General features: G+C 39.8%; 1 protein-coding gene across 1 annotated transcript in view; it reads right to left on the bottom strand.

Moving 5' to 3' along the window:
- Positions 1-9,582: 9,582 nt before the first annotated feature.
- The window catches only part of GDA (guanine deaminase), a 33,015-nt gene continuing 23,579 nt past the window's right edge, over positions 9,583-19,018 (bottom strand). Inside the window, exons 12-14 of the mRNA XM_005504218.3 lie at positions 18,455-18,573; positions 17,350-17,377; positions 9,583-16,306 (exon numbers count right to left, since the gene is read on the bottom strand). Of these exons, the coding sequence (XP_005504275.1) occupies positions 16,236-16,306; positions 17,350-17,377; positions 18,455-18,573 (218 nt within the window). The 3' untranslated portion in view covers positions 9,583-16,235. The remainder of the gene's footprint in view (positions 16,307-17,349; positions 17,378-18,454; positions 18,574-19,018) is intronic.

Below are 19,018 nucleotides of genomic sequence, written 5' to 3'. Positions count from 1 at the left end.
AGGTAATATTAGTAGCTAGGGTGTAGCGTTTGTTGCTGAACAGGCAAAAGTCCCCTTTACATGCATCTTCCCATACTGTTGAGGCTGCAAGTAGTTGGTAAAATTATGCCTACAGAAAGGTTAAATTCTCCCAAAGCAATACAAACATTACAGAGGGGGGCAATATGATGCAACCTTTCACTGCTAATCAGAACAGGTTGCTTAGACCTTTGCATGCAGGCAGTGGTGGCTTTTTTTCCTCCAGAGAGAGGCAAAGCTGGTGAGTGAATCCTCTAGGCCAAGGGAGACGCTCATTAATATATCCCCTCTGTTGGCAGAGAAGCAGCAGCATCCAGCTGTTTTTTCCTGGGCTCTGCCAAAGACAGAAAAAGCAATGGGGCCATGCTGATTTTCTTGCCCTCCAGTGTAAAAGGATAAGTCATATTAAAGGTCTGCTGTGGTTATTACAAAGTAATTCTTGGTAATGTCTAGGGCCTTGGTTTTGTAACCTGCTTCCACAAGAGGTGGCCAGCTGAAATTTTCATGGTCTTTCCGTCTGTGAGAATGTAGGAGTTCCACAGTAATCTTACATTCAGACAACAGGTCACAAATGCTTATCCTTGCTATATACTAATATAATGTAGTTCATCCATCTTTCTCACATTCATCACCACTTTATTTACCTAATTGTACTTGTGTGACAACTTAGAAAACAAAATGTAATTGTTCTGAGCGCTCATGTGAATAACAGAAGTGACTAAGAATAATGACCCAGAGGGATATTTTGTACTTTGTGCATCTATTTGCATTCAAGCTATTTTAACTTTGAGTTTACTGGGGCTGGAGCTCAATTATGTCTGTCTGTAGCTTGATGCAGATTTTTAAACTGGATGCAGAACGTTAAATTTTGGTAGTGGTCACAGACTGGACATCAGCAGGACCTTGCAAAACATCTCTGGAAGGAGTTGTGAAGGGTAACACTGCTGTCAGCTGTGGTGCCTGTTCCTCTCCTGTTCTTACTAGGGGGGTAAACTAACCATTGTATTTTTTGTATCCCTTTTCTGTTGGAAAGGATCTCTTTTAAGACTTAGGCTTTGTGTAAGTAAGGGCTTGTGGAGAGGAAGGAAATATCATCCTCTTGCCTCTCTCCCCTTTCCATGCTCTAGCACACCGTTACTGCTAGAAACCATTGACATACTGTTAGTCAGTCTTGGATCAAGATACAGACATTAGCTGCACAATATTTTTTCTAAAGTCTGGCCAGCCCTGAATCTGAGGCCGTCCTTCAGCAATGCCCAACTCAATGTATCTATCGTCAGCCTTGACATGGAGAGACCAGACGTTCCCGTAGCAGCAGGCAAATCCCAGGCTCTTTGGCCTTGCACATCATGTACAAAATGTTCTGCACATTATGAGTCTATGCAAATGGTCTGTTTTGTTTGGGGTCTGGATAGGACTGGCTGCTACTCCAAGCTTTCTGTGAAACCAGCCCCGTCTATTTCATGTGTAATTTGCTGTCCAGCTCTAAGTTTTCCGTCAAACCAAAATTGCAGAATAAATAAATGAAAACACCCTTTTGATAAATGCGAGTCAAAATTTTAAGAAGCACAAAACATTCCTACTTTTCCTTAAAACAAATTTTAAGGACAGTGATGCTAATGGAAAAGGTGACACTGTATTATTCACTGCAGCCCGCAGCCTGGGAGCAGGGATATGTTTAGGCAGCCAGTTTAGAGCAAACAGAAGAAAAGTTTGTGCCAGCCAACATATAGTGAACAGGTCACTGTCACAACACATAGTGGCAACTCACAGTCACCAGATGTTACAGAAAGCAAAAATGTAAATGCTTCAGAAAGGGATTAGACAAACTAAGGAGCTAAACCAAACTGCCCTATTGTAATGTTACCTTTAAACTTGACTTTTTGGCTGGAAGCAGGGAAGGCTACAAAGGAAGGCTCATGCTGTGTCCAGCTGTCCTTCATGTCCACATTTATCAGGCTCACTAGAAACAGGACAGTTGTGCTAGACAAACGTTTGGTCTAACCCAGCTCAGACCCTTTTACACCCTCACATATGGAAGAGCATAGATACCACTGCAAGAGGGATGTAGTGAGCGGTGTCTGGTGTGACATTGAGGACATATCCACTATCCACATGAAAAAAGTAACACTGTTAACAGCTCTTGGGTGCCTGAGCCCACTCCCCTTTGCTGTAGTTGTTTTGTTTTGGTTTGGTTTGGTTTTTGTTTTGTTCTGTGTTTTTGTTTGTTTGGTTGGTTGGTTTGTGGTTTTTTTTTTTGTTTTTTCCCTCCAGAACAATTATTTTAAATAAATGATAAAGGGGTGTGGTTTTTTCAGTCTGGAGATGGAAGGGCTGAGGTCATCAGTGGGACTGCTGAGGTCTTCTGAATTCACAGAAGAGGTATTCTGTAGGAGAGAGAGCTGTTCAAGCCTAGTTAGTCCCACAACAGCCTAATATGCTCAGCAGGATTTACAGATAGTATTTGCCAGGATAAAATCAATTCTATTTGCAATGGGTGAAATGTTAATTTGTCTCTTCTTTCTTTATGTTTTTTCTTTTCATTCAGTTGCATTTCAGTTAGCAGAGGCCACTAAACAACCATTAGCTTGCAGCAACTTTCTGCTGTTGACAGCCTAAGCTGGATTTAGTGGATACCCTAGAACTGACACTTCATGAACTAATTTTAGGTGCAGCTGTTTTTCAGCAACCTAGAAAACTGATTGCTGACTGACACAGGGGTATAGAAAACCACTACTCTCCAATCTCTCAGCTGACCACTGACCTCACTTGGTTACTCAGGGATATGAACAATTTCACTTGAGGTGCATGCTGAGTACATATTGACAATTGTGAAAATTGTTATCAAAGAATATTTTACCTAAATGATGGTTAAATTCCACAGGAACTGATGAAATATTGGAAACAGCACTTTTGCCAAAAGATATTTTTCCTCCAGAAAAGGTTTCACATTAAATTTTACAAGCAGCTCTATGCTGAATGTTGCAAGCAGGGCACTTGGCTGCCTGGCTCTTTTTGCAGGGAAAAGCTGAGCTGACATTGCTGCTTGTGAGGAAAAATAATTTCTCACCTTTTCTTTTTGTATTTAAAGGTAACCAGGGTAGGTGGCCACGTGTTTGGTGGGGAACTGATGAATCTCTGCTGTGTCATCTCCCTGGAGGGTGCTCCCTCGCACATTCCCTCAGTTATTTCAGGTGATCCACAGGCCAGCCTGTGCCCAGGCAAGGAGTGGGAAGGTTACCCTGGACACCACTGTCCTGGTGGTTTACCTGCTGCCTCCATACCTGAGATCACCCATCATTTTAATGATGTGATGTGATAATGAGATAATACCATTTACTTTCCTGTGTTTCTCAAAGGTTTGGTTTGGTTTTTGGGGTTTTTTACTGCATTTTATGTCTCACTCTTTCTGTGCAGCCAGTTGTGCCTAAATACTTTCATCTTTCATCATACTTTACCATCCTCACTAGAGACAAAAGCCTCCCTGCCAGCATTAACAACAGGTGTTCTTTACTCAAGTAGGGATTTAAAATGCTTCTAAAAGCATATATAAAATAATTTTTATTGTGATCCCTTCTTCTTTGACTTTTTCTTTCTTGTTTGGGGTTAAAAGTGAGTGCAAATGCCAGAAGATTACTATAAAAACAGCCCTTTTTGGACACCACAGTTGCAGCAAATAAAAGGACCAGAAAAGCTGGCTGACCTTTCTTCCTACAAGGAAAACTAGGATTTGTACTGGGCTTGGTTTTCTTCCTTAAGCTTCACCTTTATGGAGAGACAAAGCCATCTCCCCTGCAGAGGGCACAGGGCTGTTATTCGGGAGGTGTCAGGCCCCACTCCTGGCTGCCCTGGGGGGCAGATGTGCAGGAGGGCAGCCAGTGCAGGGGGCAGGAGGCTGAGCAGGCACCAGCCCACTGGAGACACCTTGTCAAAGGAGATCTTCTGCCTGGTCATATTTCCCTGCTCTTTGCAGCTTGCATTGAAGTTCATTCTTAGTTTTCTTCTTAGAAATCCACTACATTAACTTTTTGGAAAGAGGCTAATTTGGGAGGGTATTATTGCTATCAGCCTCATGCTGCTGTGACCCTGTAAAGAACTTCTTGAGATCACAGGCCATCATTAAGCAGTCTTTCAAGGGAAAAATAATCTAGAATAAAATTCTTTGAGCCTGCATTAAAGGTGAACTGCACTTAAGATGTGTACAGGTGGAGAACAGGAGGAGGCAGAAGGTAGAAATGTGTTTTACCATTCCTTCTCCCATCCGATAGGTCTTACTACGTGTTTCCTCTCTCATCACCTTAAAATCAAACCTATTTTCTTCTCACCCAGCACCTCACTCTTTGTGGGAAAACGTTACCAAACCAATACCAGGCACTTTAAATTAAATACCATTTTTGCAAGGAAGACCCAGAAAGTCATAAAAAGGGTCATCTCGGAACACAAGCACAACTGAGTCTATAGCTATGTGTACCATAGGGGAGATCAGCCACAAAGCAGCTGCACGTGTGTGATGATGTTGGTGACTGGCACATTCATGGGTTCAATACACATTTTGTGCTTTCCCAGGTTATAGCCTTCAGCATTACAGCCCATGTAGCATCTGCCCTTTGGACAATAACCATCAGGTAACTGCACAGATCCTAGAGGGTCCACATTACTGTGGGTTTTATTGTTGTTGTAGTACTGGCTTTAATTTAAATGCAATTTCATGGCCTAAGTGATAAAGAACTGAGAATTTCTTTGGGCAAGCTGTGCCCTCTTCTCCAGTGCAGATCTGAACACTGCACGAAGGCTGGAGGACTGTTCAAAGAAGTACTACAACTGTCAGAAACAGTAGCACCTAAGACTCTCATACCTTTGCCCACTCTGGATTTCAGCTATTACTCCAGCTGTCTGTATGGGTCAGACATTTTTAATGGAAGGTTTATATGTTACTGGAGGCAACAGCATGAAATGGCAGTAAGCATGTATGGCGCCTGTTGCTCGCAAGCAATTGCTTCTCTAGATGAAGCACTTTCCTTTGGAGGTGTAGAGATGCTCACAAAATGTGATGGCACATAATGGTGTGAGGGGAACATTATCAGAGGATCGTGGCTTGCCAGGGGGATAGGAAGACTGTAGGTGTGCTGCAGCCCAGCCTTGAGAAAACATGTTCTAAGAGAAGGGGCAGAGGGGCTGTGCAGAAATAGGGAGAGAGCAGCACAGGTGGGTGCCATGATCCACTTACAGCCTGGGCTGCTCCCACTAGTCCAAAATGCCTCTGTAAGGTACAGCCTTGGAAATACAGTAAGGAAAAGCCAAAGGAAAAGAAAGGTTTGTTTCTTCCATTTTTTTTTTCTGTCCTGCCCTTCTATTCTGTAGAGGTTTAGCCCTAGCTGGCAACTAGGTACCATGTGGCCACTTACTCACTCCTCCCACCCCTGGTGGGATGGGGAGGAGAATCAGAAAAAAAGGTAAAACTTGTGGCTTGGGATAAAAACAGTTCAACAGGACAGTAAAGGGAAGAAATAAACAGTAACAACAAAGAATATATAAAGTGAGGGATACACAGTGCAATTGCTCACCATCCAGAAACTGATACCCAGCTCACTCCTGAGCACTGATTCCCTCCCCTGGTCAGCTCCCCCTAGTTTACATACTGAGCCTGATGTCATACAGTATCAAATGTCCCTTTGGCTAGTTTGAGTCAGCTGTCCCGGCTGTGTCCCCTCCCAGGTTCCTGTGAAAATTAACTCTATCCAGCCAAACCCTGGACACTTTAATAATTTATTTTGTTCTTGCTTTCCTTTTTCTCTCCTGTTTTCTTCCCTTTCCATTTCCCCTGCAACTTTTCAAAGGGTTTTACAAAGCACAGGGAATATTATCAACCACTGTCCTTTTTAAAAAGAGAAAAAAACTGAAGTGCAGGGGTTTATGAAGGTTGCTCATGCCATGTCCCACCTCACACTGCCTCACTTTGTCTCAGTCCTACATCAGCACCTACAGCCAGATGTGGCAGCTGCTGCAAGGCAGCAGCAGCTCCCAAACCAGTCAGAGGTGCAGCCAAGAGCTGTCTGTGCCCATGAACAGTTCAAGAAGGACAGGGAACTGCTGGAGAGAGTCCACCTCAGAGCCACAAAAATGATTAAGGAAGTGGAGCATCTCCCTTATGAGGAAAGGCTGAGAGAGCTGGGTCTCTGTAGCTTGGAGAAGAGGAGACTGAGGGGTGACCTCCTTAATGTTTACAAATATATAAAAGGTGAGTGTCATGAGGATGGAGCCAGGCTCTTCTCAGTGACAACCAATGATAGGACAAGGGGTAGTGGGTTCAAACTGGAACACAAGCGGTTCCACTTAAATTTGAGAAGAAACAACTTCTCAGTGAGAGTGACAGAACACTGGAACAGGCTGCCCAGGAAGGTTGTGGAATATCTTACTCTGGAGACATTCAAAACCCGCCTGCACACCTTCCTGTGTAACCTCATCTAGGTGTTCCTGCTCTGGCAGGGGAATTGGACTAGATGATCTTTCGAGGTCACTTCCAATACCTGACATTCTGTGATTCTGTGATGAACTGCCTCAAGATGGCTTTTCTATAAGAAGTGCAATTATAGCAATTCAAATTTAATTTTATTAATGATCTTGGCAATCTGATATGGTGGTGGGGTGAAAATGCTTGAGATGGCATGGAGTTGAGGATACGCTGCTGGTGGGGGCACAAATCCAGGAAACTGAGCTCAGCTCCCTGCTCTTCAACAGGCCGCTGGTGAGAGTTTGGGCTGCTTGTGCAGGCTGGCTGGGCAATGGGGTATCCAAGTGACCCCCTGGGCTGCTAGCCAAGAGTTCAGCACAGCACCGCGCTTGAGGGAACAAGCCCCTGTAGTAACAAGACAGTGACCACTTAGCATGTGGATGGTGTTATGCTGCTCTGACCTACCCTGTCTGGAACAATTCTAACTCCAGTCACTTAGACCCGCTCTGTGTGTGTCCTGGCCTTCACTGACACTTCCAGCGCCACGGATGGATATTTGATGAAGGCACAAACTTGAGGGATGCCACAGCCATCTTTGTCTCAGAGCCTGGAGGAGTCAGAGCTGAGGATTGCAACAGTTCGTTCCTTTATAGTTTTAGGCTTAAAAATCTGCAAACCACTCTTTCTATAACAGCATCTTCAGCACACAGTTCAAACTCTCCTCTTTTCCCTCAATTGTCCCTCAGAGCCTGTGAATCTTTGTATAACAATGCTGGAAATGCCCCCAACATATGCAGCCCCTCAGCGAGGGGAGGGAGGAATGCTCAGCACTGGCACTCCTTTGCTGTTTCACAAGCCATAAAAATATAACAATGGTAACTCCTCAAAAATAAAATCTCAGTGAACAATTTTTGCAGCACTGAGTTAATACAATGAGAATTAGTGCTACCCAGAGCTAGCTGAAATAGATATTCTGTAAGAATTATCGGAGGAGTTGAGTTTCCTACAGCTATGAACCTCCACCAGTGTGCTGGAGCGTTGAGATTTGCTTAAGTGGGGGCTGAGATTAAACTTTAGCTTCTGTTTTAATACTTCCAGGTTCTAAGAAGCAAATGCCTTTTATATTTTGAAATGGTACTTCTAGGATATAATATTAAAGGAAGAGGCACCACTCATATTTCACCTGGATTTCATGGCATTTCTGGCCATTTTTTAAGGTTAATTCCTAAAGGACGGTTTCAGTTGGAATTAGTCTGAGAATGCAGTCACAAACATTACTCTGGAAGGAAGACAGCTAATTACAGAGTACAAGCACAGGACAAGCAACTTTCATTTTCCATTTTAACTATTCTCTTAGCTCATGAACTATAAACCTATTAAGCTCAGTTATGAATGATTCGGTATCTGATCCCAAATCAAGAGTCTTTCTATTCTTCTCAATGATGAAAATTACTCTGGTAATGTGCTCGTGACTATTCAATGGTGCTTTTTTCTAAGTTTGCAAATTCTGTTTTCACTTATGTACACTGTGCCTGCATCAACTCATTGTAGTGAAGCAGGTAATTGTAGCCTGAGATTTACTGGCAACATGCTCAAAGGATCCAATATTTTCTAACCAGCTCACAAATCCTCTATACTGTAACAATTGTGCTCATACCTGGGGTTTGTTAGGGAAGTTCCTCTTCGCTAGGTTTACCAGAGCAGAGACTCAGGCATGGATCCCAGAAATATTCTAAAATAAATAATTTGCTTGCAAGGTACAGAGTAGAGCAGCTTGGGCTGGGTGCCTCCTGAAGAGGGACCCTCGACAGAAAAAAACTTGAACAATTATATCCCCACAGTCCAAGCTACCACACTCCACATGTCACTCCAGGCCAACTGCAAAATCAGAGTTTGGGATGTCCCCATTTTTCATTGGATTTCTTAATTTGCACCAGGTAGGCCATCAGTCAAAGTCCTGACCTCCAGCTGCCATTTTGCACCTGCACCTGGAGAAAAACATGTTCTTTGCAACAGCCAAAGCATTCTTCTCTTTTATCTCATTATACGCAGCTCTGTTCCTTTACTTATCTCCCTTTCTATAGCTTGAAGACTCTGAGGCCTTTTTTATTTAACAAAGCAGAAAGTTTCAAAGGTTCACAGCTTGCAGAAGTTATGCTAAGCAAACTTCCTTATGAGAAGTGAATTCCATGTAAGTAGTTTCTAAGCAAGTTCTACAAGAAGCAGTATACCAAGTAATTTAATAATATAAGGCAGTCTGTTCCCTAACAGATTTATATTGCTCTAAACATGGTAGTCTCAACATAGTACTCTAGAAAAATGTTGCAAAAGCATTTCTTACTGCTATTTTCCAAAATAAAATGTTAAATAACAGAAATTCTATGGTGAAAGCCTAAATGGTCCCTTCTATTAGGAACACTAGTCTATAAAGAAGATTTTTCCACTTTTCTCTGTAGTTTCTGCTGATAAGTCGATTGACAAAAATATAGAACACCTTTATTTCTTATGCATATAATTTTGCATAAGTTGGTGACAACTTCCACACAATTCTCAAAACTTCAGCATACAACTCCTCGGTGTGTAATTAGTCATTGTCCTATGGGAGTTTTTGTTTTAAGGAAATCCACTTCTGATTAGTTTCAGAGCTGCTTAGACTGGATACATTTTTATGCCTAAGCTTTGAAAAGTAAGAAAGTGAAAAAAAAAAAAAAACAACAACAACAAAAAAAAACATATTTAAGGAGATGTGACTCTGTGTGCTTGCTGCCAAGCACAAGAAGAAAGCATTTCAGGATTATGTACTTAGGCACAAAATAATAAAAAGTTTACTGAAGCACTGGCTTTGATTTATCAAGCCAGCAAATTTGCTAATAAAGATACATCAAAAGCTGTAGGACTTTTGAATCTGGAAAAAAAATACCCTAAAATAATGTTACGCATACTAAGCAGAGTTTGCAAATCCCTCTTATAGGTGTGCTGGAGCTCCCCAGGGAACAAGTTCTGTGCATCTCCAGCACTTGGCTGTGTACTATGATCTTCCCCATAAATCTTCAGTAATCAGCTTGCCACCTTTCTTTCTCTCCTCCAGAGTGAAACACAGAAAGAGCTGAGGGTTACTGTAAACACAAGGCCTCTTTATTTTGTTTCAACAGTACATGAGTTCCCATTTAACACGATCAAATCCAAGGAGAACAGTGGATATCACATATGCCATTTTTCCTAATACATTGTTCTTCCTTGAAACTACACGAGTACAACAGGAAGGATAAATTCAACAATGTTAACTCCAGTTAAGCATTTTTCACAAACGAACCAGAGCCTATGCACAACAGGAGACATGCGAATAAAACCAAGGGCCAGGATCAGAAAAGCTTACTCCAGTGAGATGTGAACCCTCCTTTGAGGAAAGAAGGCTTGTCTTGAAGCAAGGGCTGCAATCTCCCTCAGCCAAGGAGTATATGCAAGTGCTTTTTAAAAAGCTTCATCAGAAAAAGCTGCTAAAGGAACACACAACCCAGCTCTGAAGCTACAAGGCCAGACAGAATACAAGAGACCAAAGCCTTCAGTTGTCACTAACACTGGTCTCTTCTACTGGAGACTCATCTTCAGGGAGTTTTTGTACCTAAATGCACCTAGGCACACTCTTTTTATCAGCTGCTCACAGTTTACTTCCGGGGCTTGCCTGGGTTTAATTGTTACCAGCTGCCACAAGTCATTAAGCCAAATCACCGAGTTGAAGAGCTGTGCAAATATAACAACATCTACCTTGGGGACAAATCTTTTGAGTTGAAATGTTAGGCAGGCAGGTGTTGAGACTGCCTTTTAGCCTTATCCTTCTCCCAGCTCTACTAATTCAGCATAGTTATTTTCAAATAAAAACAAGGGTATGAGTGACCACAAACTAAATCCAGAATTAAAGCAAATACACAATTCTAAGCCCTGACCAGGGGAGGAAGTGCGAGTCTAGGCATGACTATTGCATTCACTTCTACAGGAGTGGCTGCCTCTGCAGAAGCCACAGGGGACCCCATCGGTCAAAGCACACTCCGATTCCGGACATTTTCCAAGAAAGTATTTCCACTGATATTTCCAGGAAACTGCCCTCCAAAAGTATTGCTCAACCTTTTGAGAAAAACTAACAGTTCTATTAACTTCACAAAACAGATTGTTTTTGATGTTGCTGATGTCCTCTTGGCTTCCCAAGAATGATTTTTGCTGCTGTTGTTTTTGTATAGTGAGCAGTGCAGATGTCATTTGCTGGCTTCCTTGTTCAGAGAAGCACAAGCTGTTGCACATAGAGTACAAGGGCTTAAAAATCTCCAACTTTAAGCCAAAGATCCTAATACCCAGAAGTTCACTATTAGTCCTATGCTTGTGTAATTTAAAACACGCCGTGTCCTCTCCAGTGTGCTTAACTTCAAAACAATCTGATTTGTAATATAGCTTATTTTCAGTTACTGTAATCACACCAGGTGCTCGTCTTCCCCTGTCGGACTTAGTCATCATTGTGCCACCAGGCACATGACTGGGGATGACGTTTGGGGCATGCAGGAGCAGAGATTCTTCCCCGGGGCTAGATTAGTTCAGTTTCTGTCCTGGCCAGTGCCAAATGTTTCGTAGGACACATGGAGATAACGCACAACATGCCCTTGAGTTAGATTTCTTCTGGAGTTGTTACAGGTAATTTTGATTTAAATACTGAAGTAGAGGTTGAGAGGTTGAAAAGTGCTATATTATTATGTTATGATTAGCTATGATATTTTAGGCATGTATTATTAAGCATGTAAGTAACTGCATTGGAAATCTGCACAGTTGTTGGGCCTCAGTGACTTTCAGAAGAATGAGGTCTGTGATTTAACAGAACACTGCCTGAAAGCAGATTTTCTTTTCTGAGCATTTCTCACCTAAAACTTAATCGACATGATATCTTATTTTTATGAGTTCCTCTGACCTAGCTTCTTTCTACTTTGCGTTATTTTGTATTCTGGTACCACCCTTTTCAAACCTCTTTTCAAATGCATTTTTTTCCCCAGCTCTTTCTCAAATTTTCAAAATCCCTTGGCTTTTTTTAAGATGCCTCCTACTTGTACACTGTCATTTTAGAGATTACTTGATCACTGCTACACACAAGGTTGCAGATAAGGCAGCACCATTTATTCAAACAAATCCAGTACTTTAAAAGCTGTCCACCTTAACATCTGTTATGGATCGTCCCTGGAAATGTTTAAAACAATATTTTTAAACAGCTTGACTGCGTAATGTTGTCAATATCGTCTCCTTCTAAGACTCTGGTATTCTTTGAAAGAACTTGGGCTTTTTTTTTTCCAAGACTCACAAATACTTTTAAAGTGTATAATCAAAACCAGTTTCATTCTCCTTTGCTCAGCAGAACAGTAGATATTTAGCAAGAATTATCACCTTCTGCTAATCTGCATTGTATAATCATGATTACATTTTTTAAAAAAATCTATTTCTCTGTAAACATTTTTAAATAAAAACATTACTATTCATGTTTGCTTTCATAAAACCATAATAATTTTTTTCATTCAAGAGTGTATAATCAAGTACAGACGTTTAAACTGGGTAATTTTAACATTACTTAGTTTCTAACAGAAACTCCACTTACAAAAATGAAAATATTCAGTATAATGAACAAATAAACATTTTATCCCCTTCGAAGCTTTTTGATTGCACAAATAACACAGAATAAATATAAACATGAGGCCAAGGCAGCATTTTAAAGTGCAGAATTCCACTTGCCACATATGAATAATTCAAATAATGCTGCATAATGCATAGGCGATACTTACTAGCATTTCATTAATAATCAAAACCTAAAGTGACACAATGAGATCAACATATAACAGTCATTCAAATACATTCCATTTATAATAAATAAGTTATCATCTGAACATAGAGCACATTAAGCATATTGTCCCAATAAGCAAGATTTCCACAAAATACAGTTTTATTTTCTTTGACTGAATGGTGTGCTAACATTGAACCCAAAGACACATTAAGAAACAAAGATCTCATCCACAATCTGGCAAGAGAACTAACTGGCAGTGACATCTGGAAACAGTTGTGTGCACATTTCTCCAGAGGTTTTATCTTAAGTCAGGAGCAGTGTGTCAGTTTACACTGACTGAAAATTATCCCTTTCTTTTCTTTCACTTATTCATCTCTCCTTAGTATCTGGTTGCCTGTTGTTGTTTGGAAGAGGAAAGAAGAGGAAAGGAGGTTGCTTTAATTTGTCTTTAGCTACTAAGTTTTGTGACAATGAGCATGGAGGGGGAATAGTCCAAGTGCTGGCCTCCATTAACATTTTGGTTTGAGACAATAGTGCTGTTCTGAACTGAATTCTCAATCATCCTTCCTTCTTCAATATGCAGGGTGGCTTTGGTATGCAAGGATTACGTTTATTTTAGAGGAAACTACACTGGAGGCCCAGCTGCATGCCAAATATGCTCCAGCCTCCCAAAGAGACATTAAGTATCCAAACGAATTATTTGACCTGCTTCAAACTGCATATGCAGAAGTGTCTTTCATCCAAGCAAGCAGACTATATGTAGTCTTAAGCTGCATATAGTGCAGAGGTATGAGCCTCAGCAGTAACATCTTTCATCTACTGATCCTCCCATGCTGCACAAAGTTATCTTGGCAATCTACACATAACCAGAGTTACAAGCACCAAAACTTAACAGTGCCATCCTCAGTGACTTTTCCAAAATTGCTTCAGAGAAGCTGGGTTACTACATTCTCTGTATCTCATAAAAACCTTAAAATTTCTGTGGCTAAGCCATTTTCCACTGAACAAACTTTTGGGACTACCTCAGAGAATTCCACTTCAACCTTTTTTTCTGTCATTACAGTCTTTCTCTGTTCAATTCTATTTCAGTTGCTGTTTAAAGTACCTCCTGGTTTACTTGTTATATTAATTCCTCCACTGGCTTCCTCTCACACCAAATTCAGGCTTCTTTCATTTACCTTCTAAGCACCTCAGCGTTTAGCCTAACGCTATCCATCTTGGTCATCCTCGGTCCTCCGGGTCTCAGGCACTGCAGGGTGGTGTGGGCAGCCCATAGCACTACCTGCAGACAGAGCTCCTCTGCCAGCTGAAGTTCTTAAAGCAGACTCTCCTTTTTTAAGTCTGAGCACTAGACAGTAGTAGAGGTAATCAGAAAGCAATCAGAAGGCTGAGTTCCTACCTTGTGCCTGAATTTAAGAAGAATCAAATTATTCATGATGCAGCCAACACTCAGACACAAAGCTCATTGGCAGCAGTTATCCTAGGGAGTCCCGTTATAACTGGGCCAGCAGTATAGTGTTGGACTTGTTAAAGTTTTTCTGAATTTCCAGTTTGCAAATAAGCAACACCTCCTTCCCTATGAATCTATTAAGAAGAAATGCTGAATCCCATTCTTAACAACACTACAAAATAGTAGGGAAACAACAAAGGCAGAGACAGTTAAGACTACCACTAAAATAAAAGCGTTGATTTAATTCATAGCTCCGGAAGTGAAGCTAAGCACAAACACATATTGCACACAAGGCTGTGTAATCTTTCTCTGCCCCAGAAAACATTCTTGTAGGAAAACCAAAGCCGAAAACCATGCAAATCTCTAAAAATAGTTTCAAACAGTAACTGGGAGGATTGAAATGTGTCTCACAAATCTTTGGTTTTGGAAAGTGAAATTTGGTCAGTTAAATTCCTGTCAAAATTCATGAGGAAATATACTCCCTGAATCAGGAAACCAAGTTAAAGAGCTGAAGATTCTATTTGCCAATCAAGTGTGCTACTGTGTAGGAGACCGGGACACATGAAAAACAAAATGTTTAAGAAAACACCCTGATAGAATGTGGAAAGCCTAATCATTAAGTCTTGACTCCTAAAGCCAATTGGACACAAAGGCTGTACTTGCAAAAACACAGCATAGTACAGTGCCCTGTGATGACACCTGAGCTGGCTCTCCATGAGTGGTGTCTGCAAGCCAATAAATATCCTCTGCTCTTCAGCAGGGATACTCAGCTCCAGTAAAAGAAAGAAAGAAACAAACAAACAAACAAAAATAAACAAAGAAACAAAACCCACAAAAAAACAAAATTAAACAAATGAAAAAAAAAAACCACAAGGAAACAAAAAAAAAAAAAAAAAACCTACACACACTGAAAAGACTGTACTGCTTTAAGTGCCTGAGCTAGCCTTTACACTTCCACTTGATGCTATACTGGCTCATGTATGCATAACCATAATGGTATGTGAGCTCTGAAAATCCCCTTAAAATCAGAAAGTTATCAGCAACATTGGGCCAAGCACACTCTCATAATGAGACAAGAAGTGAGACTTTGGTGCAGTGACCTCCCTTGTTTTGTGAACAGAGGAAAGTTCTGTGCCTTTATATGACCAGGCACTGTGATAAAAGTGTGAAACAAAGCTTAGTGAAATCAAAGGAGTTTGAAGCAGGCCTTAAAACCATATTCAGTGCATGTTTGTAGTAACTCAATACAATGTTGTCTCAATTGATGCTGAAATTAAAGCTTAGAACCTTTGTGTTGTGTTACAACATTTCAAAGCAAAAAGGGCACATTTTTTTACCTGGAATTGTACAGAGCTAGAATTTTGATTGTCACATTGAAAGACACAGTAGATCACTGTAAAGCTGAGCTGCTTTTTCCAGCAAGGATTTCTGCCTCAAGCCAAAGGTGGTACTGGCCAGAAATAGCCCATTTCTCTTGGATTTTTTTTAAACCTACTCACTTCCCTTAGAGAAAGTAGAAGGGACATCATATCCTGTCTGAGCAGTCAGGAGCCAACAAGCTTGGGAAGGTTCTGCAGGAGGCTGACCTAGATGAAGTAGTGCCTCTACTCCAGAAAATCCTCTTCATTTTTTTGCCATCAAGTAGCCCACTCAGATATCTTAGTGCCTGCTTCTGATTTAACACAAGATCCATTCAGCTGTGGTTCAGCTGAAGGTAATTCAATGCAGTGGGTAGGGAACTGGTGGAAGATCTAGACTTAGATGGAAAATCTGCAGAAATGCAGTTTCAGCTGTCAACATCATGGAATGATGCAGCCTTTCCACTCTCCCAGCCCACCTCCCTCTGACTAATGCCACATTTTTTATTTGGTTCTTCCACCAGTTCTCTTCTGACTGCGAACAACATATCTGAACTCTTTGATAAAAAGGACCCTTATTTATTCATAAATACACCCTTCTTCTGTAATTTCTCTTAAAAAAAAAAAATAAAAGAGATAATTACTTTTAAAAAAGCACCTAAAGAAAACTGAAAAATGTTCTAAATGCCTCAAAATGTCAACAATTGTTCCACACTTGGTGATAATATTATGGAAATTGCATTCTGCCCTGTTATTAATTATCTTCAAAAATCAATTTACTAGCACTGGCTTTCTTTAAATTCAGATGCATTACAGACAATGAGAGTCTCATTACTCTTCGTAATACTTCTTACACTATTATTAAAAGGAACAGCAGGTGTCCTATTTAACTAAGGTATTTACCAAATCCCTTATCAATGCACACACATGATGTTTACAGATAAATTTAAATATTAATTTCCTCTAGAACTGTGACAATTCTGGTAAAGTAATTTTAGAAATATCTAAGAAAATTTCCAATGTTTGCAAATTTTGAAACATGAAACAAAAATTATGTGTCATTCCTGATGATCAGGCACTGTGTTTAACCAATCTTTTCCAAATCAGATGCAGAAAGATCAGCAGAGCACTTGCAAAAAGGAAATTAATTTATACTGAACTTGAAAAAGGAACCACTTGCTTTCCAGCCACATACACTTCAGAAATATTCCGATCGTCACCTGAAACAACATGGTCAAAACAGAGATTTGCATATAAATCTATGCCCTGATGTAATTAAAGAAAATTGTGCAATTCATAAAAATCAGTTTTGGAATACATCGTTTGCAGGGACCATTTCTAGGACTGAGGGAGTTTATTTGGAGAGAGATAGTCAGGGCTTCCACAAAAAGATCAGTGGATTTTGAAAGTACCCATGGTTTTTTTGGCTAAATAAACATAGGATCCCACTGCTGAAATGGTGTAATGGGATTTCTATATGCTTAGTACATCCAAACCCTGAAAATATTATATATCTGCACAGAAAATTCATGGTTGCATATAGTTGCACCTGCCATAGTTGTACTAACTCAGGTACCAGGCAGCAGTAAAGCTGGATTGCCTCAGCCAGCTTCTCAAAAAGGCAAAAGCCTAATGACAGAGTGACCCAAAAGTGGCCAGAACACCAGTTACATTGACATAGCAACATAACAGGCAGAACAGCTTTGGTCCAGATGATGGCCTACCAAGAATATCTATTTTCTTAGAGAGACTGGATTGTTTGCTTTGGGGTTTGTTTGGCTTAAAGACCAATTTTTTGTTTGTTTGTTTGGGAATGAAAAAAACACAATGGCAAATCGCCTGCAAAAGTCCTTCTGGGCTGAACTGTTTCTGAACTGGTGATCAGCACATCAGTGTTACTTTATGATTTAGCTCATATTGTAGATAAAGTTATGTGTGGCAATACACTGGACAAACTTGGTGCATGTCGTCTTGTTAAACTGACTATTTAACTATGTACCAATGAACGAAAGTTAAACCACTTAATTCTTACTCAGCATTTATAAACAAATGTAAATAAATATATATTTAATGTAAATAAATATTAACAAATAAAGACCTTTAATTTTATATTAAATGTAAACAAATATATTTAATTAATTTAAATTAGTATATATTTAATTATCCATAAATACATATATTATTAACCTCCACAATAATTTCAACAATTTTTGATATTTCAAACAAGAAGATAATTTTACGTAGGATGAGAATCGGAACATACCTAGATACAGGAACTTCTGGAGAGTGTCCTGTAAAAAAACGGGAGAGAACCAAATTCAGCCAGCCGTATCTACTATCCCAGATCACACTTATAAGAAGCTTGAAAGAATTGATAAAAATAGTTTTCCTGAATATTCCTACTAACAGTAAAACTGAAATTTCATTTGCATGTTTTCTCATGAATTACTTTCAGTAAAGAGGCTGTATGTACCAGAAAGAAAATACTGCACAAGTTTGACAGTATAAACAAATATATGCATAAAACACAATGCTTCCCCTTCCTATTTTTTAGAGTTCTCAAATTCATTTAGTTATTGAAAAATGAGACAAAACAATAAACATTTTTAAAGTCCTAAGAATTGATAGCTAAAATTTAAGACTTAAACTGGATTTTTTTGCCCAGAACTATTTGAATTAGGGAAAAAGATTTTAAAATTAATGAATTTAATCTAATCGAGATCACTGAGGCTGAAACAGATTAAGGAACAATTATGTCACCACTTATGCCCACATTTCTAAGTAAATGGTGACATTCAGAATAGAGATGGCAATAGAGTCTGGTCTCATCAGTAGATTCAAGTAACTGTTGTTCATTTCCTTTTTTAATCATAAAAGTTTTTTGTATGAGAAGGTGTGCCCATTGTATAATGCCAATACTGCTTATATGTTTGCATGAAAACTGTGCTTTCAACTCAGAATAGCTGTCTTGAGTTTTTGCTTAAATTTGCAATAGCAGTGCAGCCTTTATCTAGGAGCAGGCTGCCATTTTTAAGCTTAAACTCAAAGTATTAATTAAAACTAAATTCTTGGCTGCCATTTCTCACTTCAGATAGGTAACTCTAATTGTCTGCTTGGGCTAATAAAACATGCATTAAAAAAGTGTAACATGCATTTTTGCTCATGGGGATACGGGACTGTCACTGAGGACAGCAAGATTCTGAAAAAATCCCAGCTCCTGAATCTTTTGGTTGAAATACAGACAGCAGCAGTGTAGTACACCTGATTCATGTTACTGGAGTAACTCTAAAGAGACTTATTCTGACTATATCACAGACCTTGTCCACATCATTTCCACATTTTTGGATCATTAATTCAGTTCTGATTACCTCAAAATTATCAGCAGAGAACAAGTCAAAAGGGCTGTCTGAAGCCTTTGTGTTGATTAGCAGTGCATCAAATTCTTTCCCGACCTCAAAGTTTCCAATCACGTCGTCTAGTCCTAGAGCTGATTAAGAAAATAAGCTCACAAACAGGTCTTCAACACAAGCCTCTTTCCATCATGTGGAAGCACCTGAAAACTTACTTGAGATGTTCATAACAAAAAATACAAGACTTTATATGATTACAAGGAAAAACACGAAAGCAAATTGAACAGTGACTAGGGTACCATCTGAGTTCTTAAGCAGCTTCTCCCTAAAAACATGTATATCTTGGTGAATTTCTGAAGTGCATCTGTGAATGGTGAAAGAAATCCAAAAAACAATTAGAACAGAACTTCACAATACATTAAAGATGTTTAAACTCCTCCAAATGGGGAAATATTTTTGACTGCCTACCACTTTTAACTAAAGCAGTCGCATATTCCTTCAGGTTTGTGAGCAGAATGCAATTTTAAGATTAAACACAAGAGGGTGATCTGTATTCAGGAGTCTCAGCAAACCAAATCATTG

The sequence above is a fragment of the Columba livia genome, chromosome Z (assembly GCF_036013475.1).
Source record: "Columba livia isolate bColLiv1 breed racing homer chromosome Z, bColLiv1.pat.W.v2, whole genome shotgun sequence".
Lineage (NCBI taxonomy): Eukaryota > Metazoa > Chordata > Aves > Columbiformes > Columbidae > Columba > Columba livia.
This window is presented reverse-complemented; position numbering and strand designations above follow the sequence as displayed.